The sequence below is a fragment of the Vombatus ursinus genome, unplaced genomic scaffold (assembly GCF_900497805.2).
Source record: "Vombatus ursinus unplaced genomic scaffold, bare-nosed wombat genome assembly UNPS02010193.1, whole genome shotgun sequence".
NCBI classification, from domain to species: domain Eukaryota; kingdom Metazoa; phylum Chordata; class Mammalia; order Diprotodontia; family Vombatidae; genus Vombatus; species Vombatus ursinus.
This window is the reverse complement of record NW_020949971.1, coordinates 2,883,405-2,909,539: the sequence shown is the minus strand read 5'-3', so window position 1 is coordinate 2,909,539 and position 26,135 is coordinate 2,883,405. Positions and strand designations below refer to the sequence as shown.

The 26,135-nt window shown below is 54.3% G+C and overlaps 1 protein-coding gene across 3 annotated transcripts; it reads right to left on the bottom strand.

The window, feature by feature from the left end:
* Positions 1–6,390: 6,390 nt before the first annotated feature.
* Positions 6,391–24,409, bottom strand: ERI1 (exoribonuclease 1). 3 transcript variants are annotated; one of them, XR_003568385.1, is made up of 8 exons: positions 24,210–24,409; positions 23,153–23,331; positions 19,222–19,435; positions 15,729–15,812; positions 14,942–15,051; positions 11,468–11,582; positions 10,841–11,364; positions 9,196–9,285 (listed from the first exon to the last, which is right to left on the bottom strand). XR_003568385.1 is itself a non-coding variant. In XM_027853730.1 (7 exons), exons 1-7 carry the CDS (start codon positions 24,321–24,323, stop codon positions 9,043–9,045), a joined length of 1,059 nt encoding a protein of 352 aa, XP_027709531.1. In that variant the 5' UTR covers positions 24,324–24,406; the 3' UTR covers positions 6,391–9,042. The 3 variants fall into 3 exon arrangements, 1 of the variants encoding a protein (XP_027709531.1); XR_003568386.1 differs by having other exon boundaries at positions 9,210–9,285; positions 10,832–11,364; XM_027853730.1 differs by lacking the exon at positions 10,841–11,364 and having other exon boundaries at positions 6,391–9,285; positions 24,210–24,406.
* Positions 24,410–26,135: the final 1,726 nt, after the last annotated feature.

Sequence of the window (26,135 nt, the reverse complement as noted above, 5' to 3'; positions counted from 1 at the left end):
GCTCTTTGGGCATAGTTCCAAATTGTTCTCTAGAATGGTTGGACCAGTGAACAACTCCACCAACAATGCATTAATGTACCTATTTTTCCATATCTCCTCCAGCATTTGTCATTTCCCTTTTCTGTCATGTTAGCCAATCTGATAGGTATGAAGTGGTACCTAAAATTTCCTATTATTATTATCTTTTTTATTTTTAGGGTTTTATTTTTAGGCAATTGGGGTTAAGTGACTTGCCTAGGGTCACACAGCTACTAAGTGTCAAGTGTTTGGTCTGAGGCCGCATTTGAACTCAGGTCCTCCTGACTTCAGGGCTCGTGCTCTATCTACTGTGCTACCTAGCTGCCCCTAAACTTTCCTATTATTAAGAAACATGGTCTCAGTAGCACCCTTGACTCCTTTCTTGGATTCATCCCATACAGTTAATCAGTTGCTAAATTTTGTAATTTCTACAAACATATCTGCATATCACCTTATCACCCTTTAACCTGGACAATCACAATCGTTATGGCCTCCTAATCTGTCTCCATGATTGAAATCTCTCCACTCTCCAATCCTCTATCTCTGTAGCACAGTGGTTGAGGGATCAACTTCCAATCTTTTCTCTATTTTCTATTTGCGCTGGCTTGTTCACTCAACCTAGCAGGTAGGGAGTTCCCAGAAGAGGTCGCCATGCTGCTCTCACTCTCGTGGTGCTAGGAGTAACCCTGGTGAGAAGAAGACACTCTTATCATTCAAATTATAGCTCTTGAGCCCCCACCAATGTGGTTACCATTTAACAAATTGGTCAACAGGAAGGAAGGAAGGAAGGAAGGAGTTCTTACTACATTTCAGGCAATGTGCTAAACACTGAGGACACAATTATTTTAAAAAGAGGGAGTTTCTGACCTCAAGGAGTTTTTATTCTAATAAAACAACAGATATAGAATACAGGAATCCTAGCTCTGAGTTTCTATTCTGACCCAATCAAAAGTCTCATCTTAACTAGCTCTTCTGCTTCTAATCATGTCCCAGTGTGTGAAAGAACTCACCACCATCTCATGGTAAGAAATCAAAACTCCCTATTTCTGCTAGCCAAGCCACAACTAGGCAATATTCAGCTGTCCCATAGTCACCTAATACTTTTGATATAAGGGTTTCCCAGTTATCAACCTTAAATTCCTCTTGTCCTTTCTTACACAAATTAGGTGTTGGGAACAGAGTATTTCAGCTATCTTTATACTAAGTATTTCTTCTCTGCGGCCTGCTTTTTCTGTGTTTCTCTTACTGTCTTTGATTCTGCCCCTCTGTTAATAAACTGTCCAAATCAGGAAGGCCCATCACTTTACTCTCCACCCAGCTGCTAAGTGATTTTCCTAAAGGTCATCTCACTCTCCTGCTCAATAAACTCCAGTGGCTCCCTATTACCGCTAATATCAAATATTATTTAACCTTGATCCTAATCTTTAATTTATATTTATGTCTTTTATATTTTACATGACTGTTAATATAGTAGTACTGCATATAATCTATAAATAAGTAAATACACATATAATAGGGTTCATGAGACTCCAAAAATGTCTGAAGATCACTGCTCTAGGAAACACTGAAATCCCAATATGGCGGAGCTGGGGATGAGGTCATCTATTCTAGCTTCATTATTCTAAAGAGGAGAAAATTGTTGGAGACAAGAGGAAAAAGGATTGGTCCAAGGTGATACAGCTTTTGCATCACAGAGCTTGGAGTCAAACTCTTTTTTTTGTTTTGTTCATAAATATATTCTTGATTCTTTTTACCCCATGGTTACCATCGCTTCTTGGCACCCTTACACTGCCCCCAAAAGAACCTTCCATGTGACAAAGCAGAGTTGAACAGACCCCCAGCATGGCGGCTGTGTATGCCAACTTGTGCCTCGTTACAACCCCATGGTCCACTACTCTCAGCTGAGATGCAGGGAGCATGCTTCCCCTTCGCTTCACCAAATTTCCAACTGGTTGTTGCAAGGAGCAGAGTTCTAAAGTCTTTCACTCTTGTCTTCCTCTAAGTTCTTGAGGTCACCACACCAAGCATTCCTCCATTTCTTCCCATTTCACTCTACATTGGTCCACACAAGTCTTCCGACATCAGCCCCAGTCTCCAGTTTGCACTCCAAGCCCTTCCCCACCTCACGCGTCCTGAGCTTCTGCTGGGTAGGTGGATGGGTGTCGAGCACGTATGGAGCACTTACGGAGCACTTACTGTGTGTGAGGCGCTGTGTTAAGCACCAGAGATACACATAGGAGCTCCAAGGAGCTTCCGTTCTCCCAACGCAGGAAGACAGCACAGAAAAGGGGGAAGAGGAACAGCGACTCCCCCCCAAAGATGGCTGTTAATGAGCCCGGGAGAGGCTCTGCTGAAGCCGTCCTCCCACCACCTGCATGTGATGTGAGCCACCCAGCTCTCTGACCACAGTCTTGGTCTTAGGAACTGGGCTGGTCTGGACAAAAGGGAAGCTGCAGTCAAGATGGAAGAGTCATAGCCAAAAATAACAACAGGGCAAGCCCCCAGACATCCACTTTAGGGAGGGAAGGTTCAGGAGAGAAAGAAGCCTGAGAGACACAAGCTAGGAAGTGGAACTCTCATTGTGAGAGAACCCGCAGACCCCAAAGGCTCTCGTCTCAACCACCTGGCGAGATGATTAGCAGGGCAGGCTTCCTTCACATCATTCATAAGTGTTATCATTAGTTCTTAAGCAGGGTTGGGAAAGACATTCACAGCAGTGCTTTTCGTGGGAGGAAAAGCCGAGGAACAGAGAGGATGCCCATTAAGTGACGAATGGACAAACAAATCGTGGTACGTGACTCTAGGTGCCCCATGGTCACTGCTCAGTCGGTTGGCCTGTGCGGTTTTCCTCTTCTACAAAAGAGGTTTTGTTGGGCTGGGGTGGGGCTGTGTACCAGACACTGATGAGATATAAACATAAAAGGCATCAGTGAGACAGATGTGAAAACTTGGCTGAGCACCTTAGAAAATCCAGACTGAGAGTCTGGGGTGAAGCGCCCCTCCCTCTCAGGCCCTCAGTGTCCTCCTCCCTAGATGAGGAGGCTGGATTTGACCTCAGGTCCTTCCCACCTCCAAGTCCCATGAGCCTGCAGAGTTACCCCACCTGACGTCACTGCACAAACCCACCATTCATCCCAGGGTATCCAATGGTACCCGGTAGGCACCTCCTGCATACAGTATCTACCAAGCACAGGTTGGTGGCAATGTTTTCTTGAACCTATGAACAGGGTTGGGCGGGGTGCGAGAGGCGGCACGGTATCATAGGTAGAGTCAGGAAGGCCTGGGTTCCGGTCCTGCACAAGTCGACTAACCTCTCAGTGCCTGAGACTCAGCTGCGGAACAGGCACCATTTGCATCGGGAGAAGGTCCTCCTCAGGTTGCTCCCTATGCCAGAGGGTCACAGGTCCAGTCCAAAGGAACCAAAATGGAGCAAGACTTTGGACCAAGCTGCCCCAACATCAGCACTGAGGCCGGCAGTAGGCTGGCGGCTGCGAGATTGGGAGCATGTGGATGCTTTCTACTTCAAACCTCCCAATGGAACCAGGGGCTTGCACTGGGGACTTCACCCCAACTTTGCAGACCCCAGCCCCTCCACGCCTACTGCCCCTGGGCCTCCAGATCGCCACAGAGGGTCCCTTTGACGTGCTGGATTCCTCCTGATACGGCGAGGGCGTCAGGGAGCACCCTGACCATTCCCCGTCCCCTCGTCATCCCTCACTCTCATCTTGTGGGTAGGCCATCTTTTCTTTCTGTCCTTCAAATCTGTACTCATGTTCTTCTTTGGAAAAGAATTCTACTTCACAGAGGGTCCGGGTTTTATGAATCTCTCCCTCCTCCCCCTCCTCCACATTTCTCTCTCCTTTCTCCCCCCCATGTCTCTCTCTGTGTCTCTCTGTATCTCTCTTTCTGTGTCTGTCTCTCCCTCTCCCCCTTACACACACACACACACACACACACACACACCCTCACCCGTTCCCTCTCCAGGTATTGGGGAGAAAGAGCGTGGCAGTGGAAGGAATGGCATTCAGAAGCCGACTCTGGGGCCAATCACACTCAGTTCCAAGGAGGGAATTTGGATGGGAATTTCCAAAAGGAGACTCGGTGCGCATTGCCTCCCCGGAGCGCCGGGGTATGAGCACAGAATGGTGAAACGGATGCTCGATTCGGGACGGAGGACCTGGGTTTCAACCCTGGCTCTGGTCCATGTTGCCTCTACACCTTCGGTCAGGGCAGTCGCCTCCTTTGGTCCTCAGCCTCCTGCTCCAGACGACCTCTGGGGTCATCTAGTCCAAGGTCCTTGGGAGAGTCTGGTTAGACCGAGGTCCTCTCTCTTCCCCTGGGGAAGGGAAGATGGCACATAGAAACACCCAGAATGACTGTTGTCATTGTCGTCGTTGATGGCCCACTAGGTGGTGCCATAGTGCACAGAGTGCTGGGCTCGGAGTCAGGAAGACTCATCTTCATGGGTTCAAATCCAGCTCAGACACTTACTAGCTGTGTGACCCTGGGCGGTCACTTCACCCTGTTTGCCTCAGTTTCCTCATCTGTAACATGAGCTAGAGAAGGAAATGGCCAACCCCTCCAGCATCTTTGCCAAGAAAACCCCAAATGGACTCATAAAAAGTTGGACACGGCTGAACAACAGCAAAAGCACCTACTACACTAAGCTCTGGGGAGACCACAGGCAAAAGGTGGTCCCTGCCCTCAAGGAGCTTACAGTCTGATGGAAGAGACAACAAACAGGCAAATATGTGCAAACAGGCTACAGGCAGAATAAACGTGAGAGAATGGACAGAGGGAAGGCACTAGGGTTGGGGAAACTTCCTGCAGAAGGTGGGGTTTTAGTTGGGGCTTAACGGAAGTCAGGGAGGTCAGTGGACAGAGCAGAGGAAGGACAGCCTTCCAGGTAATGGGGGACGGCCAGAGAGAAGGCCCAGAGCCAAGAGAGGGAGCATCTTGTTCGTGGAAGAGCCAAGAGGCTGGTGTCACTGGACCGAAGGTCAGGAGGAAGGCTCCAGAAGACCAGAAAGGGAGGGGAGGGCTAGGTGATGAACGGCTCTGAATGCCAAACACAGCATTCGGATTTGATCCAGAGTTTACTGAGTAGGCGAAAAGGTGCACGATCAGAGCTGTGCTTCAGGAAAATCACTTAGGTGGCTGAACTGATCGGAAGATGGACTGGAGTGGGGGAGAGACCGGAGGCGGTCAGACCCACTCCCAGCAGCTCTGGCAATCGTCCAGCTGGAGGTGGGGCGGGGGCAGGAGGGACGCAGCCAAGGTGAAACCGAGAGGCTTTGGCACCATACTGAATATAGGGGGTGAGAGAGAGAGGAGTCCAGGATGACCCCAAGGTGGCCAGACTGAGGGACTATCAGATGACGTCCAAACCCAGGCACACAGAACCAATCGCTCTGTCCGGTGGCAGCAGGAAAAAGCAGCCAAAACAAACAGAAGGACAGTGTGTGCCTGGGGTGGGGCGAGCATGAGTCAGCCCCGGGGAAGAGGCCTGATGCCATAAAGTTGTGGGTATCCACCCTGGCCCAGAAAGCATGAGGAAACAGATGCATTCTGCCTTTTCGTGGAGAGGGGCTGCAGGGACCCCGTGCTGCCCCACGGCGGGCTGGCTGGCTCTGCCATTTGGACAAGGGAAGGCTCAGTGAGACTGGGGAGGAGGGGGAAGTCACCGCGTGTGTGATGTAAAACCAGGAGCCAATTAGACCTTTAAATAAAGAAATGAAGTGTGCTACCCACCCCCGCCTGTCCAGGAGCTGCCTGCATACACATTATCTGCCCCCTGCCCCAGTGCAGAAATCCTTGTCCTGAACTTTCTTCCCGGGACCTCCCCACGGTTTCAACACTCCCTCCATGCAGGTGACTCCCAAACTGGCAGACCACCCTTTCCCTTTCCAGAGCTCCAGTCCTCCATCGCTAAGAGACAAATCCCACTCAGCATATTCAAAATGGAAGTCATCCCCCACCCCACCCCACCCCCCTTCCCTACTTCTGCCACGGGCACGAGACGCCGGTGGCTGGAATGAGCTCGAGGACCGGCACCCTCCACTGCCCACGGTCAGAGAACCCAAGGGGGGCCAACGGCCAAGACAATTCCTCCAGTGGCACCCGAGTGAACGAGAGCAGTCCCTCTCTACACCCAGGGGCCCCTTCCTCTCTCCAGTGAGCTCCCACCCTCACGCTCACAGGGCTAAGCCGCTAGTCTCTAGGCTCGGGTCGCCTTCTGGGGGGCAGAGTGCCCAATGCTGGTGGGAAGAAGAGGAAGAAGCAGGGGCCCGGAAGTTAACAAAAGGTGCGTGATTTTATTTCAGAACAAAGCGCACAACGTAGGAGTTCCACCCATCACCCCCCTCCCCCCCCAAAGACAACAGCCCCACTTTCACATATCGAAGACAAAGCCGAGAAAGCAGGCAGTGCCGGGTACAAGAAGGTGGTAAGCAAGCTCTCTGGTTGCGCAGCTCCCCCTCACCACTGCTGCTTGGTCCCCTCCACTATGCCCCTCCCTCCACTTAACGATCACACCCTCCGAGCCCCGCCAGCATCGGGCCGGCTCCAGAAGGCCCCCTCAGGCAGCCCCATCCGCGGCTGCTCTCTTTAGGCACTTTGGTCGTGGAGAAAGTAACAGAAGTGAAAGTCCGTAAAGTAACTGGTTGGGGGCTTTGGCCCGGACAGCCGCACCACAGTCTAAGTACCAAAGGGCACCACAGACGAGCCATACTAGCGGGTCGCTTGGCACTCGCAGCGATTTCTGGCTTGAACCAAGTGGGAAAGCGAAAAACCGCTGGTCTAACAGATACAAGGATAAACAGGCATTTCAAGCATTGTCGATCAGAGATGACTCAAAGGAAAATCAAGGCAAAGGCCACTTATAAAACACTTCTTCTGGAGCTGCTTCTAAGGTGCATGCCTGGACACCAGAAAGGCATCAGTCTGAGAGTGGCCAGTGAGAAAAAAGGAATGCCCACCACAAAACGGAATGAACTCAAGAACTCTCGAAGTGCCGGTCTTCCCGACGGAACTGAAGATGGTCTTGATGAGGGACAGGAGGGGCTGTCATTCCACAGAACAGCGGCTCCGAGAGAGGCTGGGAGGGTACACGGTGTCCAAACTAAATCAATATTTGGCTTGGCCAGCAAAGCAGAGACAGAGCATGACCTTCTGAAGCCCGAGGGAGAGGCCCATGCGATAACAGCATGGTGACTTTAAAGGGGTCAGCATTCTGAACAAGGCAAAAACAAAGGACTCCCCAAAATCTGGGGGGCGTTTTTAAAAGGACCTTGGAAAGGGAAAGGAAACAAACTGGCAACAGTGAGATCTGACTGCTTTCAGAGCTGATCCACATTGGCTTTTCTAAAGCAATGTGGTGTATGCCTTCTGCAACACGAACAACCGCATGCCCCTGCCCCAAAGGCAAAAAGAATAAACATCTGATCAAGTACACCCTTGCATAAGTACCCAGAGGTCTTTAAATAAAGGGCATATTTTCAAGTTAAAATAAAAATAAAAACATAATACAATGCAGCAGACTAAAGAATGCCATAAAGGTGCACTCCTTGACGTAGGTCAGTCAATACTGAGCAAACGCGCCCACCCTGCAAACAGCCAGAGCATCTCTCCTCCTCCCCCTCGCACTGCTCCACAGCTGCTGAGGCCTCCCCTAACGGGCCTCTTTTGGGGGTGCCCAGCCCGTTCAAATGAAGACCACTAGAGAAGCTGGGCTCCAGGAAGAAGCAGTGAGAAGAAGTCTCTAAATACATCCAAACCAGGTTTGTGCCTCGAGGTGAAACATCCTCCTTTCTCCACCTTTCGAGGGTTTTCTTTGGAGAGAAGTGAAAAGAGCCATCTTTTCCTGTCTCAGCATCAACTGACCTATCTACAACACACTGGAAACAAGCGTGACCACACACTTCCCACACTGCAGCAAGCGGGGTGGCAGCAACTGACAAGTCACGCGGTCAAACCTCCTTCCCTGCACCGTGAGGGATGCCAGCGATCTCTGAGGACCTTCTCATGCTAAGAATTCCTCACTCTCCTACAAACATAAAATGGAGTGGGACACATTATTCGACATTATTCTCCTTCTTGGCTGTGCTGAACACGAATGGTGACGTTTGATTTTCAAGACTAATTCCAGTTAAGCAGGCCTCCTATCTCCTTATCATTTACTCGATTTCACAAACTTTCAGGCCATCGCTGTGTGGCAGGGGAAAAAAGGCCTAAGAACATAACCTTCATAAAAATAAAGTTATGTTTTCTGTGATTTTCCCCAAACTCCATTTTCTTTCCTTTGTCAGTCATCTGCATTAATTAGTAAATTTTTCATCAGATCCCGTGACCTGACCTGATTTTGCCCCACCCCTCCCCCAAGAAACTGAACCTCTTCTAACTGTACCAGTGCCTTGGTGAGTGACTGTGCCACGTGCATCGGTCTGAGGGTGGCCTGCCATCCAACTCCTGACCTTGGCCTTCCTCCCTGTGGTCCAGGACACCTGAGTCAGACGCTGAGACAGGAACGCAAGAATGCCCGGGGAGGGAGCGCACGTTGGCTAAGGACGAGCCTACCCGAACGCAGGCTGGGAACCTTGTATTCGCGAATGGTCAAGTTCACTTCCACAAAGGAACATCCAGAGATATATATATATATAATATATACACACACACACACACACACACACACGCACACACACACGTCTGTGTGAGCGCGACAACGTATACATACGCTCACACACAAACACGTACATGAGGACTGTTTAACAATACTTTAAGAACTAAAAGTGCTGGTGGCATTGAATTCCAAAACTCCCTCCCCATCTGCTGTTTGTTCAACAAATATATATACAGACACATATATACATATATATTTGTTCAACAAAATACACACATATGCATATATATCTGTAATAAAAGTTTCACATGTCTAAGGTGCTTGCATTTTGCACTGCAGAATCAGCTCAACCAACGGCAGCAACCCAAGCTGGGAGTCACCACCCAGGAGGCCACGGCCCTCGGCTGCTAATTCCGGCAATGGGGCATCTGTGGGGCGGGGGCGCCCTCTACAGGCGAAGAGGAGGACACGCTGGTGAGCTGGTCGCCCTGCATCTTCTCGTTGACGCGCAGCTCACAGCCGTCGCGGAGCATGCGCACGGCGATGCGGGCGATGTTCTTGGAGTCGTCCAGGCCGCTGTGGGGCCGCCCGTCGTAGCTCATGCCCAGCTTCTCAAGCATGACGGTCAGCTTGGTGTGGTTCCTCGGAACCTGGAAACAAAGCACAGCGGACTGCTCGTCACAGGCTTCCACGGGAGACTCCGCGAGAACACGCACACGGAAGGCCAGGGCGGACCCCAGGCCTCCCTGCCGGGCCGGAACACAGCCGGGCCTCGGCCACCCCAACCACAGGTGATCCTGGGAAGGGGCTAGTTAGAATAGCAACCAAGTTTATACACGCAGGCACCAAGACAGGAGGAGCCCCCGCGTGCTTCACAGGGACTCCTATGAACACCCATGTCTAAAAGACAGTCAGATGCTGTACCAACCTCTTAAGAAGGATCTGCAGAAAACACAGATAAGAATCGCACAGAATAAGAAGGGATAACCAGCCCCAAACCGAGGGAGTACGCTGAATGGAAATTCTCCTAAAATGCACCGGGGACATGAGAGCATAGCAGCAACTCACATTCACCAAACCGGCAAAAACAAAAACAAACCAGAGAAGCCCCCCAAAAACCCCAAAACAGCAGAACTCAGTGCTGAGGGGCAAGTGATAAAACGGGTACACTCACACATTAACAATGGTATGGAAGGTGGTGGAATCTTGGCAGAAGGAAATCTGACAGTATTCTACGCAAAGAAATCATCCTGTCCATTCCCCGTTTGACCCAATAATCTCACTCACCTCAAAAAATTTTTAAAAAATGCATTTTGTGAAAATATCGATAGATGTAAGAGCTAAACAAGGGAAATAAAGGGTAGCTAGCAGTAGAACCACTGAATGACTCGCAGGACATCAAGGCTGTGGAATATATTATGATGTTATCAGGAGTGACAAATATGAGGACGATGCAGAAGCGTGGCAAGGCGCAGGCCCTCTGGAAAGAACTTGTCTACGCTGTGCTGTGGACCATCAGTTCCACCACAAAAGGAAGAGTGATACTGTGAAAAACAGGGTCAGATTCCTGAACTCTTCCTCAATCTCCACAGGAAATAATTTGAAGTGAAGGATGTCAATTGGTTAGACTCAAGGGTCAAAATCAATTGCTGCTGATGGGGAAATCCGACTGGAAGGAAGGAAGGAGAGATGAGAGGCATCTGTATGAGCTCCCATGAACTCCATGCTCAGGGGGCCTGACTCCTCTGATTTGCAGAGGATCTGAGTCAGAGCGTGCCTGCTCTCCTCACCAACAGAGAGCCCCCAGAGCTGCGAGGCCAGCCCCGGCTCGAGGGACAAGCTCCCGGGGGACGTCCTGGAGAGCCAGCGGCACTCCCCTCCTCGCCAAACAGGAGAGAAAGCCAAAGTGAAGGAAGGGAGCCTCGGTGAGCTTTCCTCACCAGCGGCAGCGGCGGTGGCAGTGGCAGCGGAGACCCTGGGCTTAGGGCTCAGGAAGTAAGGGGAGGATGTACCTTCCAACACCTGAACGGCTGAGCCAAGGGAGGCAAGACGCTCAAAAAAATGAATGGGATTCACTTGAATTCATGACCAGGAGATGATAGGGGCACATGCGTGTACACTCTCTCTCTCTCTCTCTCTCTCTCTCTCCCCTCCCACTCCCTCTAACATGGCTGCGGAAAACAGAAAGCCACAAACCAGACTCACGAGGCTCCTAGAAGGCTCAGCAACAGTTAACAAGAGTAATTTCCTTCTATCTGGACGGGACTCAAAGCAGACATCCATCAGAACAGCGGCCAATGCCGGTCCCCTGAGCTAGCCATGCCAAGTGCCAGAGGGCCCCGATGTCCAGTCTTGGAATCCTTTTCCAAGAGAGCCTGAGAAGTCAAGTCTTGCTTTTTTCCCCAGGCTGTCATGGTAGCAGGTCACCCGGCACCCGGGAGCTGACGTCGCCCACAGAGCTGACAAAGAAACCTGACACCCCGCCCCCGCCCCCTTCTCTCCCAGGGTGGTGACTTGGATCGCATCCGTGGAATGGCCAGGCCTCTGCCGCAGCTCTGGGGAAACGATGATCAGGGCCCTCCCCCCCGGATTCCTCACTCCTCCATCCACACGGGGGCCACCAGGCCGAAGGGAGGGCCAGGACGGCTGCGGCAGCTCGCATACTTCCAATTTGGGAAATGAAAAGTAATACTTGAAAACAGAATCAGCACATCAACCAGAAGCCATTTCTGCAGAGTGAATCAACAAAGGACTTCCTCAACATAAGTATGGCGCATAACAAGTCTGTTAACATCAATAGCATCACTGTTTAACAAAATAAATAAATATTACCTTGTAAAAGTTTCCATATGACTTTCGAATATTGATCCACTTTTTGGCAAAAGAAGGGTATCTGAGCCTGCTGATTTGACACTGAATATTCAGGAACTTACTCATATCCCATGAACTTGGAGGGGAAGGGGGAAAAAAAGGAGAAAGTAAATGCTATACTAGAGGTACAACTAATTCTTTTAAATCATCCTGATTTGCATGGATCTGCTCATTCTGACTTAAATCGCCTTAACTTTTCCCCCGTTTACAGCTAGTCATCATCTCTAATCTCACACCTCTGTAGCTGTAACACCACATTTAATTCCTTCCCTCCCATTTCCTCCCCGCCTCCCCCCCCCAAAATACCAGCTCCCATGAGAACCAGGCTGAAGGGGGCCCAGTCAGGCGGGACAGGGCTGCCCACCTGACCCAGCCTGAACCTCCTGTCTCATATGCCCAACCAGTGGTCACCCGTGCAAAGCATCTGCTCCCGGACAGTCGTCAGACTCACTTCGGACCTACCACATCATCCTTCTTAGGCTGATCCTAATTTCATTAAACACAGGACAGAACATGGCTTTCATGGCTGTCATACATTAGCTTTAACACAAAATGGACACCCATCATGGTAAAATTAGGACCATTTCTGCCATTATTGTTTAAAAAAAAAAGAAACAAAGTGAAAACCACTTACATTTTTTTTAATCAGAAAAAAAGGAGAAAGGGACAAGAGCAGTCAGAATTGAAAGTAGAATACTTAGAAGGCAATTTAAGAAAGCTTTCCCTGCCCTGCTCCGAAGGCCTTCTTCTGTCTCGGTTCCTGACCAGCTCTAAGTCCACCTGCCACAACTGGGCCAATCGGTGTGGAGAAGCCCTTCTGGGACCTGGTTCTTCCTCTCCAGCCTGGACACTACAAGGGCCACCCTGACCCCACTTCCCCTCTTTTGCTGCCCAATTCTGCACTGACTTGGAAACAATGGCTACCACTGCCCTGCTTTTGAGAAGACGAACACAGAACCACAGCTGTCAGACCTCACCGGGTGCCCCGATCCAGGCTCCCCAGAAAACCTCAGGGTCCTCGAGACAGAGGCAGCCTGAGCACCTCCAAAGTCACAACGCTCTTCCTCAGTGTGGACCCTCCGACCAGTGCAGCACAGAGCAGAGCTCGACAACCACCAGACACTATTCTCCGCCACCCAGCCCCCGTCCACTGTGATTTCCTATATATCAGGGACCTCCCTCTATGCTCATATCCCTGGCACCTCAGAGGACGGGGTCTTCCGTCTCGACACACCTCTAGTTCTGAATGCAAACACCAAGCACAGCTATCATTTGGAAAGCCATCTCACTCTGCTGATGCACGTTTCATTTCATGTCCTGAAAGCCCCAAATCCTTTCCAGGCACCTGCTGAGGACAGCACCTCCGACCTGGGGGAGTGACCAGACCCTGGATCAAGAACTGACATCATTCCCTATTAATCCAGGCTCCCTGGACTCTGCCCAGTGCTCTGGTCGGTCCAGACATTTGGATCTCTTTCGGCCACTCACTGAGTTAGCCACAGCGGCCCCCACCTTTGGGTCATCCTGGATAAGCCTGCTCAGCTAGGTCACTAGTCAAGATGGTCAGCCCCAAGGGCCCAGCGGAACCCCCGCCTGCCAAAACGACAGAACCACGAACGACCGCTCTTTGGGCCCAAATACACCTTCACGGACTCCAACCTCGTCCACAAGAACCGCAGGAGAGATGGGCAAATGCACTCTGGTGACCCACTGGTCTCAGTGCGGTCAAAGCAAAGAGAAAGGCCAGTGCCGTACGACCCGCTGGGATCTCTGCTTCCTGCTCCTCATGCTGAAAAGCCAGCCGCCATGCCTCGGGGTAAAAGTGTCATCACACTCAATGCAGCCCCTCCCCTCCCTTCTCCTCCGGCCCACAGTCCTGTCTCGCTGGACCCCGGCTCGGCCGCCCCATCAGTCAGCAGCTCCTCTGGGTCTCAGGTCACCAGAGGCGACGGTCGGTCAGGCACTCTCTGATACCATCTTCCTTCTCATCTTGGGGATCAGCTCCCTGCAACTCAGGACTGCTCTCTCCCGGCCAGGCCACAGACCACCAAGAAGAAGGAAGCTCCTCACTGTAGCTCTGATCCCCTCTTCCGGTCCTCCTCTCTTCCCCCAACCTCATCTCCCTCAGGCCCCAGTGAGCTTCAGCTCTCCTGACACCAGTCTGCTCCCAAACCTCCAATGACTAAGAGACAGAGCCCAGCACCTTAACCTGGCCCTTGAGACCTCTGACACCTGGGCACTCACCTGAGGCCCAGAGAGATGAATGAAAGGACGGGCCTAAAGCCACAAAGGCTTACCCAGCTTCTGTGACCCAAGGCCAGCCTCTTCCCTTGACTCCACCCTGCTCTAACTAAACCAGCCTCTGAGGCCTCACTGCCAGCCCTAGGTTCTGCACAGCCCAGCTGGGGCCCAGCTGATCCTTCCACAAGCCTCCTTTCACTGTAAATGTCCCGCCAGCCTTTCCCCCGGCTGCTCAGCACAAGCCAGGCTTCTGTGCCCCTGCCCCTCTGCTCCCAGGAGGGACCCGCCATGCTTCTGGGGGCCCACGTCTCATCGGCTCTCCGTCTCTGACATCTCTGGTTTCCTCTGCGTCTTCAGGACATCTACTTCTCAATGCTACAGGGTCACCGCTCCCTCCTGCGCACCGGAGGACTCATGTCCTGCATGCCCTCCTGTCTGACAGCACCTGGGGATGTCTGTAGGTAAACGTTCCCGGAAGGACAAGTGACGACTCCGTCCTCAGGGTCCGGGGCCTTAGACGGCTGTCCCCGGTTCCTTCTTCAGCTCCTTCCACACTCCAACCTTCTGACAGAATCAGGACTTCCCTGACTTCCAAACCCCCAGATAAGCAGACACAGAGGCCGTGAGAAAGCATCAACATAAGCAGGGCAGACAGAAAAGTGTGAGGGAAGGTCAGAGGAGAAAGGTCGATGTGGATGTGAGTGTTAGGAGAAAGCTGCACAGAGGAGGCGGGAGCAGGCAGAGGGGAACAAGGAGGGGATGAGGCAGAGGGAGACAGGCACGGGTGCCCCAACAAGCAGGCACTGAGCCACTGAGGAGGAAAGAGCTGGAGCTTAGGAGAGGGAAGAGCGGAGGGACGAGCGGCGTGGCCGCAGCATCCCTGCCACACCACCCCACGCTGACTGGGGAGCTCCCCGTCGCTCATCTGCAGCCGGGGGCTGAGGAGGTCAGGCCACCGGTCAGCCTACGGGCCAGGCAGGTTGGCTGCTAAGCGCTGAAGACACAGAAAGAGGCTGATCCTCCAGAGGCACCTGGACTGCCTGCCACTCTCCCTCGATCCCTGCCTCCCCTTCTTCCAGCCCACACCCCTCTACGGATCAGAAACAGGAGTGTGGCAGGGGAAAAGGCCACCTCCTGCTGGACGCGCCCTCGGCAAGCCCTGCTGTCCGCCCACAAAGGGCCGCGCCTACTCACCCATCTGTCAGGATGCAGTACTTGTACTTAGTTCCAAGTTCTTTCAGCCTCATCCAGTCCACTACGTTCCGGAGCACCTGAGGGAAGGTGTCGGCTCGGTCCACCATCTCCTGAAGATGTAAAACGTACAAGAAGGGCTCAGCCAATCAGAGGGAGTAAAGGGGGCCGCCGGAGCAAACGCCTTACCTCTCAAGTATGTCCGCTTGTCAGTGCCCATTTCCTGAATCCAAGCCGGCCCGTCCCACCCCTCTCACACAACCCCTCCATAAGGCAGCAGGCCCTGGGGAGGGGGCTCAGGGTTAGGGGTAACTGTCACCAAGCCAACACGAGTGGGGAGTGCAATGACTTTACCACCACCACCCTGAACTGAAGGAGCCTCTGAATTCTCGACTTTACCACAAGGCCAGGGAGCGCAATCAGGAGGCCAGATTTGGCATAAGACAGCCTGTGAACAAGGATGGATAAAACGGGACACCCTGTATCAGGATGGCACCTCTCCTTAGGGTTTGATATCCACGTGACCGACCATCAGCGGCATCCCCGCCATGATGGGTGGAGGAAAACCTTACAAGGTGGTTAACTCCAGCCAGCTGATCTGGGGGACAGAGCTATACATGTCCTCCTGTTCTTTTAAGGAGACCAAAGTCTGAAGAAATCGCTTTGAAGACTGCCAAGTGATAAGGAACACCATCATTTGGATTTTAACTACATCATCAAAAAACAAACAAACCCTTCCCTTCATAAAAGAAAGCCTGCATTTTCAGTCCCGAGCCCAGGGCATAATCACCTGTGTAATTCCTGTGAGGCTGATGCAGAAGTCAGAAAGCTGCGTGTTAATCTCTGGCCTCACGTACTGCTGGAAGGTGTCTTCCTACGAGGCAAAGAGACCACCGGCTCGTCAGCAGGTGAGGACAACAGGCCGTTCTCAAGCCGCGGCACGCGCCCTCACTTATCTTTACAACTGAAGCTAGGCTACAATGAATTACAGTTAGCTGGCTTGGACAATCTGGAGACTTCCAATAGTCCTGGAGACAATCAGCTTTTTAGAACCAGTTAATAAAAGGCAGGAGGAAGTGACAGGTGGGTGCGACGCCCAGGCTGAGCTGATCTGTCCAGACGCCACAAGCGCAAACGGCAGACGGCTCGGCTGCCGAGGGCCCCCCCGATCTCTGCCACGACAGCAACTCACAAAGAGGAAGCACCCGGAAGCGCCCTCTCTGGGACCCCAGGTGGAACCAGTCTCTCTCCGGCTCCTCACACACCCCACCTCAGCCTGTTCCTCTGCCTCCCAGAGCCTCCGGGGTCACGGCCGCAGCCACTGCCGACGCCCTATGGAGACCTTGCACTGCCAGGGGCAGAGAGCTCGCCCAGGCCCAGGGGGGAGCCGGGACGGCTTGAATGCCTTTAGCAGTGGGGAACTGACTACTTCTTAAGGCCGTTTATTCCACTCCAGGACAGCGCTAAGCATCACACCTTCTGGTCACGCCCTCTGGGAAGGCAAGCATGATAACACTGGATGTTGACAGGCAGCTGCCCCGTGCTCCCTCCCCTCTGCACTCAGGCTTGGCAAGATCTCTTAGGGTGCGGTGCATCAGCTCCCACAGGGCTCGCAGAACCCCAACGCAGCTGTCACCTCCCCGGCCTGACCGCCGATGCCATGAGAGCAGCCCACTGTCGCCACAGTCCTCGCTGGAAGCCACAGCACTAACACTTCACCAGGCCAGCCCCGCAAGTCCACCTTGGTGAGTCTTCCAAAGATCTGAACCCAACCAATGACTGGGCACGCTGGTCTCTCCCAAACACTCTGCTTTCTTAAGCACGGCATCCCAGTGTAATTGGAGAGACGGCCTGGTGCGGCTGGCCCTCGAGGCAGGAAGCTCCCTCTGCTACGTCGCGGCTATGCGACGTGGGCAGCTCCTCTCCCCGCCACACAGGCCTTCGGGGGCCACGGATGGCAGGCGCAGCCTTTCTGGAACTGCGCCCCAGAGCTATGGAACCGTGCAAGCCCTCGGACTTAGCGAGACCATGACCAACACCAAAGAGGGAAGAAAAGTGCCCCCACGTCCAACCACACTCAGGGCAGCTCGCTCTGTGCTCACCCCAAAGCCGAGGCCCCGGGGCGTCCTGCTCAGGGGAATGGCTAAACAAAGAGCCGTGTACGCAGGGAATGGAGTGTTACTATGCCCCAAGAAGCTAGGAAACAGACAATTTCAGAGGCATCTGGGAAGACCTCGACCACACGCTGTCGAGTGAGTTAACCCAATGACAACAACGTCAAAATTTCAACAACTCTGAAAGCCTTGAGGAATGGATCGGTGCTGTGAAAAACAGCACGGGCAGGGCAAAGGCCTGAGCGTGAAGTGCACTGCTCACCGTTGCCAGAGGTCATGTTAAAAAGGACTGCGCATGCTGGGCACTGGGGGTCCCCAGAGAGGCTGGACAGCCTCTGCCCTCGGGCGCTCCTGGCCCAGTGGGGAGCCCAGAGTCAGAAAACAAGGTCGCCTCCGAGGGAAAGCACCAGCATGAACGAAGGGGGATGGAGATGCAGAGCATGCCAGGCCTGGAGGACCGCCAGAGAAAATGCCCCATCTGGGGGAGTGACAGATTGGGATTTAAGCTTTCAAATGGTCTGAGAAAATGTTAGGTAAAAAAGACAAAGTCTGAGGACAGTTCCAGAAGCCGGCTCACCCCGTGCCAAGAAAGTCAGAACTCCAGCCACAAACACCATGGTGCTCAGGGCCCCCCTTTTCTCAGGAGGGTGGCCCCAAAGAAGGCATCCTGGGGGGAGGCAGGGGCCTGAAGGTGCAGCACAGGCGCTCAGGGGCTCAGTGCTGGCTGGCATCTCCTCCAGGTCTGACCCACTGCTCCAGGAGTGGGATCCTGGGACTCGCACCGCCCTGGGCCCTCCTCCTTTCTCCCTCTGGGTTATTTCACTCAGCTCACTCATCTGCTCCCAGACTCAACGATCATCTCTAAGCTAACGTCCAGAACCATCCAGCGCCGACATCCAACTGTCACATCCTTGGCTGCCCTCGGGACGCCTCACACTGGAGGACGTTTACTGCCAACCCCCCCAGGCCCTCGGTCGTTCTGCACTCCTCACTCTCTTTCTCATCCCCCACACATCAGCTGCACCTCTTGGATGGGCCCCTTCTCTCCTCTGAGCCTGGACCACTACAATGGCTACTGGAGGTCTGCCTGCCCCGGGCTCTCCCCACTCCCGTCCACCCTCCGTTCAGCTCCCAAAGGGACTTTCCTAAAGCCCAGGGCCCTCCTGCTCAGTAACCTGCAGGGGCTCCCCGTCGCCTAGGAGATCAAGGTGGACCCCTCCCACCTTCCTAGCACTCTACTTTGTCCCATGTGCTCCCTGACTCTGAACAAGACAGGCCTCTGCAGCCCACCTCCCGGCTTCCTTCAGCACTCAGTTCACAGCCTGCCTTCCACAGGAAGCCTCCCCCCCGCCCAAGGCAGTGCTGCCCTCCGCCGTTTATTTCCACTCTATCCTGGCTGTATCCAGTTTGCGTGGCTGTCTCCCTCATTAGTAGCGGGTGAGCCCCTTGACGGCAGGACTGTTTGGGCCCTTCTTTGTATCCACAGCTACGCGTAGCACGCACCTGCCTGGCGCAGAGATGCCTGACAGTCATGAATTCTGCACCTGCTGTTAGCCACCCCAAGGGTTCCCAGCAGGTGGCTCAGACTGCTGCCAGCTACGCCATTCTCCTGGTTCCTGGCCCGCCCCACAGGTGCCAAATGAGCAATTTACCTGCTCTGTTTCTAAAGGGATCTTCATCAAGTGAGCGGTCACTCCCAGAACCTGAGAAATGTGAGGGACACGACGGCCATCTAGTCCGACCCACGTGCCAAAGGAATGTTCACACTGCCACGGCCCACATGTGGTCACTCGGCCCCTGCCCAGAACCCTCTTCACCTCCTGAGGCGGCACAACGGTTCTCGTGATTAAGCAGCTTTCCCTACCAAGCCTCTGGGTCACCTTAACCTTCCCCTCTGCTACTGGTCCTGGCACAAGCCTGTCCCCTCCTCCATGACCGCCGTCACGGGCTCTGTGTCTTCCCTCAGGCCTGGGTCCCAGCAGAAGCCATCGTTCTCACAGCTAGCGACCCTGCCAAGGGGGGCACCCCCCACTAGCCCACAAGTGACCCTGTGGCTGGCACCCAGCTGGGTCCTGGTCCCTGACCAGAGTCCCAGCAGGAAGGCCAGCTAAGGTCACGCGGAGGACAATGAGGCAGACCTAACGCGTGCGCTGGCCCAGGCTCACTTACGATCTCCAGCGTGTGCGCGTTCAATAAGACAATTGGGAACTCAATGATCTCGTGAGTGAACTCAGGGGGGTTGCCCTCCTCGCAGGTGGCTTCGAAGTCGATGACGCAGATGTAGTCATAGTAGCCGCCGGCATCGCCATCCTCCCGCTGCTGGGTCAACTTCTCCTTCTTGTAGTAGTTCTTGAGACGCTTCTTGAGAACGTCCTTCACGCCCCTGCGGACAGATGAGAAGACGGCTCGCGCTCAGAGCGGACAAACAGGCAGACTGCAGGGACAACCCAAGCCATGGAGAAAGACAGGAGGAAAGGGCAGTGCTGGGATCCCTGAGAATCGGGGAACCTGTGCAGAGCACCCGCAGCGCCAAGGACACCCTCCAACACCGTGCGGTGGGGCTGGAGGACAACAGGACCCCAACAGACCCAGCCCCGCCCGCACTTGGGGCGTTTCTCCTCTGCGGAATGGTTAAGCAAATTGTGGCGGGCTACTGTGCCTGACGGGACACTCTGGGAGGAAACTGGGGTGATCCCCGTGAACCGAGGCTGAGAGCAGGGGGCCAAACGAGGGGAACGTGGAGAAAGACCACTCTGAACGACGTCACCACAACTCCACACAACGATGGGATTTACTCAGCCAGAGGGGATGAACTTGAAATGCAGAAAGAAACCCGCGTTCTCAGACCTGGCTAACGCGGGAATTTGTTCTGCTCAGCTGTGTAGATAGGTATGGAAAGAGAAAAGATTCGGTTTTGGGGTTTACCTGTTTGTTTTCAGTGTGCCCAATGGAGGAAGGGAATAGTGTGGGGGGGCATATTAATTTAACACACACACACACACACACACACACACACAATTCTGGAAGAATAAAAATCATAAAATGAAAAAAGACAGATAAAAACAACGTAGAAGGAAACAGGACTTAAAACATTTAACCAGACCTAACACGATCAAACGTCTAACAGGAATAGTATTGTAATGCCCACTAAGAGCTCCCCGTCCAATGAAACAGCACCCGCGACACCTGCTCTTTCACTGTACACGCCTATTTCTCCAGCATCCACAGGGGTTCCAACCCATCCCTTCTCTCCTCAGTCTGAACCTGGCATTCAATCACACAAGTGCCCATGTTACACCCTGGGCTGGGCAGGCTCCAGGAGACAAAAAGTGGGATTTATACCACACCACAAAGTGTAGGCTTGAGTACAAACAAATCTAGATATGAAACTCTCAGGCCCGAGTACCCAGCACCAGGGGGCTTCTTCCCTTTCTTCTGCCTGCTGAGCCGAGCACCCCAAGATCTTATTTTGACAGATCATCAGATCGCCGACTGAGGGTTGGGAGGGCCCTGAGAAACGTTCAGTCCTTCCAAAGTTGGGCACAAAGTGCTTACGAGGTCTTCCTAGGCCATCAGCTGTGCCGATAAGATCCTCACTTCAGCTTTAGAACTGGAAGGGGCTGCCATAGAGGACAGCTGGCACAATCCCCTCATGTGACAGTGGAGGAAATGAGGAGAGACACTGAGTGACCAGCCCGAGCTCACAAAGGTAGCGGGCGACAAAGTTAACTTTCTGTTCTGTTTCTGTAGGACACGGCCTTCCTGCCTCCCCATGGCTGGCAGGACAGCGACAACACCAAGCAGCACGGAGCTGGCCGGCCCCTCTGGCTGGGGATGGACTCCACGTGGCCACCCCAGCGGTGTTAGTCCCGCAGGGCTCAGGCCCCCAGACCACCTGTGCCTCCTTAGCAGTGCCAGAAGATGAGCCCCAGCGCACAGGATGCAAACACAGGTCCCTTCTCCTCTTCCGTAAAGTGAGGATGCTGACCCGGCACAGGGGTTCTCAACACAGCCTCCTCTGGCGGGCTGGTGTCACCCAGAAATTTCGGATCAGAATCACATTTTTTAAATGCATGAGATAAATACACGGAATTACAAAGGAAATCAATTAATTATACTGAAATAAAGATGTGATCTTTTTTCCCTATCAAGGGGCTCCAAGGCAGGTTAAAAACTCCCGGGCCACCTTGTCTGCAGGTCCCCTCCGGGCTGGCTGCAGATGAGTTAGGTTTAAAAGGCAACATTAGCTGTTCTGTTGCCTTTCAGTGTATTTTGTTAACAATTTCCCAATCTCCTTTTAATCTGGCCAGGCCCCCTGTGGAGTGGTGGGGGAGGCGGTGTGTTCCACACCTCTGCTGTAACCACCAAAGGCCGAAGCAGGCGAGGAAGTTACAACCTGAAAGTCCACTGTGCCGAACTCAGAAAGAACTGAACATTTCTCATCTGGAATGAAGGAGGCTCTCTCCCAACGGGCAGATACGAACATTCCTCCTTGGGCACACTCAGACCCTTCTTCCCTCCTACCTCCCTTATTACGTGGAGGGCAGCCCCACTCTCCCAGTGCCTCAGGCTCCCAACCAAGGAGTCCTCCTCCATGCCTCTCTCTCACACACACACACATAACCTCTCCTCTGACCCTGCCCCAGCCCAGTGCAGACCCTCAGCGCCTCCCATCTGGACTATAGAACTGGCTGCTGGGGGGTGGTCTGCCTGCCTCGGGTGTCCCCCCACTGCAGCCCACCCTCCAGCAGCCACCTAAAGCCCAGGTCCGACCATGTCATCCCCCTACTCAGTGACATCCACTGGCTCCCCATCACCTCTGGTATCCAACATAAAATGCTCTGCTTGGCCTTCAAAGCCCTTAGCACCTGTCCTGTCACTCCCATGCCCCCGGCCTCCAGGCCATTCCTCCCACAAGGCCCTCTCGGACTGCCCCTCAGCCTCCTCTGCTCTGACTACTGACCTCCCTGGCTCCATCATGCTTCCCCCCTCTTCATTCCAGCATCTTCCCTTGTCAGGCATCCCCTAGTTACCCCGTGTACAGCTTGTCGGTACAGAGGTGTTTGCAGGCTGTCCTCCCCCCCACCACAGACTAGAAGCTCCCTGAGGGCAAGGACTTATAGTAGGCCTGCAACAAGTGTTTACTGACTGACGCCACCCAATGCACCCAATGAACCAAAGCCAGACACAAGCCAGAACCTTTTCTCTCCCTCCCTCCTGACAAGCCAGTTGTCTGGGCATCACTGAGGCCTTCTCCTCATCTAACGTGGCTAAAACCCAGGCCCAGGGAGGTCCTCAACGGCAACCCAAGCTTATGAAAGCAAATATTCCCTCCAAATGGGGGCAATCAAGCCCCAGGTGCGAGTCTCTTCTGTCAATCTGGCCCAACTTCCTGAAGGGTGTTTGGTCAGGGCTCGGTGAAAAACACTGAGGAAATAAGCCGGGTGAGACAATTTTAGGGAAGGCTGAGGTGAGTGGGGGGGAGCCTCTCCCAATTCCTGGCCAAAGAAAAACAGGCACACCCTGAAATCTGCCACTGAATGATCACCGGGGAAGGAAAAGAAATCCCAGCCACGGAGCACTGGCACCAAACCAGCCGCTCCTTGGTTGTGAATGGTCAAGTTCGTCACGCCTCAGTTTGTCAATCCAGGATCACGGGGTCACAGATCCAGAGTTGGAAGGGACCTCTCAGGGGCCTAAGCCAACCCTCCCTCTCCCCCATTTAGAAGACAATATTCACAAAGTGCCTACTGTGTGCCAAGAGGTTTACAATCATTGTGTCGCTGGAGCCTCACAACAGCCCTGAGGCAGTGACTTGCTCAGGATCACCCAGCTAGGTAAGGGAGGTCACATTTGAACTCGGGTCTTCCTAACTCCAGGCCCAAAGCTCTACCCCCTGGGCCTTCAGAGCTGGCCTGGTGCCCAGGGCTCCTCTCCAAATCCAGGGCTGCCCCCTGGCGTCCGATGCCTGCCACGAGACAGATACCCCTACCAAAGTAACCGCCTGCTCTCTCTTCTTTCTCAATCCGGCCGCTTTTCAAGTCAAGACTAAACCAAAAACCAGAGGCCCTAACGCGAACCGGAGGAATTTAAAACTTACCTGGTTTCCAGCTTGAATTCTGAAAGTTTAGCTCGGAGCTCTTCCTTACTCATCCGATTAATGTAACCATTGGTGACGGCAATCTCTTTGTACACTGGGTCGCTGAAATCACTGGGACTGGAGACGACAGCTTTCTTTCCGTTTCTTTCTTGCCTGTCAAGGTGGCACTGTTGTTTACCCTGAAAAAAAAAAACACACAGAAGGCTTCTCTGACTGTGGGAAAGTTCCAGAGGAGCCCGCGCCACAGGCCTTGCCTTTGATACAGTGTTACCTCCCGGGCTGGAGGCTGCTACATTCCTGCAGCGGGCTATGGGGGAGGGGGGCCAGAGCCGGCCACCAAAGCCCCCCCCCAGGACCTGGAGCAGCCCAGGACCCTCCTCAGGTTTCTCACGGGCTCGGCAGGGCATGGGAACTGAAGCTTTGGGCCGGCCTGGGTCAGGGTAGGTCCGAGAAGCCGGCACTCGAACGTGGGTCTTTACAACTCCCCACGTGAATCCCCGCCCTTGGAAGCCACAGGGGGCCTGAGACCTTTGTCGGAGGGGATCCCCCCCCCAATTCAGACTCTCTACTTGGTTTCGGAAGCTTTTATCGAGCAATGGGTCTGGTACAACGCTTAGCGCCCACGCGGCCCCGCTTAACAAATGCTCGCTGGCAATTAACAAATGCACGCTGGCAATTAACAAATGCGGGGGGGGGGGGGGAGAGAATATTCAACAACACGCGAGACGAGACGAGGCGTGTGCTGGGTCCGAGGGGCCAGGCGGGGGCGGACCTCGCGTGGGAGGCCTCGATCGCGCCCGGGGATGGAGCCCCTGCTGGGGGGAGAAGCGCGGGAAGCACGTGGAGGCGGCCCGCACGCCTGCGCACACGGAGCAGGCTGGTGGGGGGAGGGATGGGGGGTGAACGACCCCCTCCGAAGGAGGCGCCTGCGCAATCAGGCCAGGCCGGGGGCGGGGGGAAGGAGTGACCCAGCGAGAGGAGGCGCCTGCGCAAAGAGGGGCGCAGGTCTAAAGAGAGGGTCTGAGGGGGAGGCCGAGGGGACGCATGCGCGGCAAACCTGACTCATTCCCGCCGGCGTGAGCTCCTCCCGGGGGACCGGCCCGTCGCTGCCCCGGCGAAGCTGGCTCTCCTGACCTTCCCCAGCGGGCGGCCGGCCGCTGCATGCCTCCATCTCAGCCGGACCCGTAGACCCCGAGAGCTCGCAGCTGTGCCGCACCAGCCTGGCTCTCCAGCACCCCGCCCCCACGCCGAGCAATCGCTAGGACAAACTCCCGCCTCCGGGGTCGAGCGCGGGCTGGCGTGGGCACGCAGCGAGCCGGGCGGGCGCGCACGCACACGCATGCGCCGATGCGGCGTGCCTCGCTCCGCCCTTCCTGCCGGGCCGCGCGCACAGGAGGGGAGGGAAAGAGAGGAGCCGAAGGAACAGTACGAGTCACGTGACGATGGGGCGAGCCGTAATAAATAGGGCCCCGCCCCTCGCGCGCCTCCGAACCACAGCCCCCTCCCGATTGGCCTGCCCTCCTGCAGTCCCGCCCCTTCCCAAGCCAGCCTCCAGTCAGAGCCCAGTGTGGTCCTCCTCAAGCTCCTTCCATGCTCCAGAACCTCGTGGGGCGCTCCAGTGCCTAAGGACCGGGTTGCCGTCCTCACTGCTTGGCGCCTCCCCATCCTTTACGCCCGCGCCACGCCCTGTGGTCCTAACTAGTGGAAGCAGATGCTGCATCTCCTGCCTCCGAGGCTTTGCACTTGTCCCGCTTGCCTGGATGCCGTCCCTCATTCCCTCAGCTTCTTACCGTCCAGGGTTTCCTTTAGCATTGAACGGGAGGGCTGCGCACTGGGGGAGCCCTTCCTGCTCACACCTAGCACGCTGTCCCGTACACACGTGTGCAAGCGCACGTCTTGTCTCCCCGGTAGAGCGTAAGCCGCCTGAGGGCAGGCCCTCTTCTCTTCCAGCTTGTCTGCCCAGCCCCCAGATGCGCGGGCACTGATGGGCAGTGCCCAGGCAGAGATAGGGAGGAAGGGCTGCGGCTCCCCCCAGCTTCATCCCTTGGTGCCCCGGCGAAGGTGGGCAGAGGTCTCCAACCAGACGTCCGGCTTGCTGAGGGGGTGCCCGGGCACTCTGGCAGAGCGGGGGCCGGACTTTGGCAGGGGAGCTGAGGACACTGATGGAGTCCCGGGCTCACACCCACTCCTCTGACCTCATTTCTTCTCTTTTGGTATAGCTGTCCTTGGTGCTGGAGGAGGCCCAAAGCGGCCTCAGTGTGTCTCGCCTGACATCAGACCAGACAAGCTCAGAAGGCTCTAACAGGCAGGCACAAGTAGTCCACCCGCACGTGTGGAGTGGAGGTGGCTCTCCATGGGCACACCTCACTTCCTCTTGAGCACGGCGCCATCTTTGATGGGGGCCAGCCTTGCCCAGGTCACTCAGTCAGTTCCACAGTTTTTCGGAGAGACCTTGAGCATGTCCTCGCATCACTTCTGACTCCCAGGTGAACGCTTGCCTTGTGTGAGTGCTCCACAAAATAGTTTTTCAGGCAGACGTACGTTGGCATTCAAACCATGTGGCGAGAAGGTTGGGTTCTCTGCAGTAGACTTTGAATACTTGGCAGTTTAGCTCAACAATGGACCCCAGTGTCTGGGCCCTCATCTTGCTGGGTGATCTTCAGAATCTTCCCAAGACAATTCAAATGGAGACGATTCCGTTTCCTGGCACGGCTCTGGTGCACCGTCCAGGTTTCACAGGCCAGCACAACAGCTCTGTAGACCTTCGGTTCTGCCTAGGTTCCCTAGGCAGTCTAATACATCTTCTCTCCCTCGCCTTCCTTCGGAGACTCCCAAACGCTGAGCTAGCCCTGGCCTCATCTTCATCATCTGTGTGGACATCCCTGGCAAGTACACTGCCGAGGTAAGGCAACTTACCACAGCTCTTGAAATGTCTACATTTGCTGTCACTGATGGTTCCATGTACGGACAGCGTGTTGCTGGC

What these genes read in the sequence shown, in the direction of transcription:
- ERI1 (XM_027853730.1), bottom strand. Translation starts at nt 24,323, where the DNA reads ATGGAGGCATGCAGCGGCCGGCCGCCCGCTGGGGAAGGTCAGGAGAGC. An exon ending in GAATTCAAGCTGGAAACCAG is followed by an intron (nt 19,436 to 23,152) that starts GTAAGTTTTAAA and finishes ATCTGTCCGCAG; the next exon opens with GGGCGTGAAGGACGTTCTCA. An exon ending in TACTGCATCCTGACAGATGG is followed by an intron (nt 11,583 to 14,941) that starts GTGAGTAGGCGC and finishes TTCCCCTCCAAG; the next exon opens with TTCATGGGATATGAGTAAGT.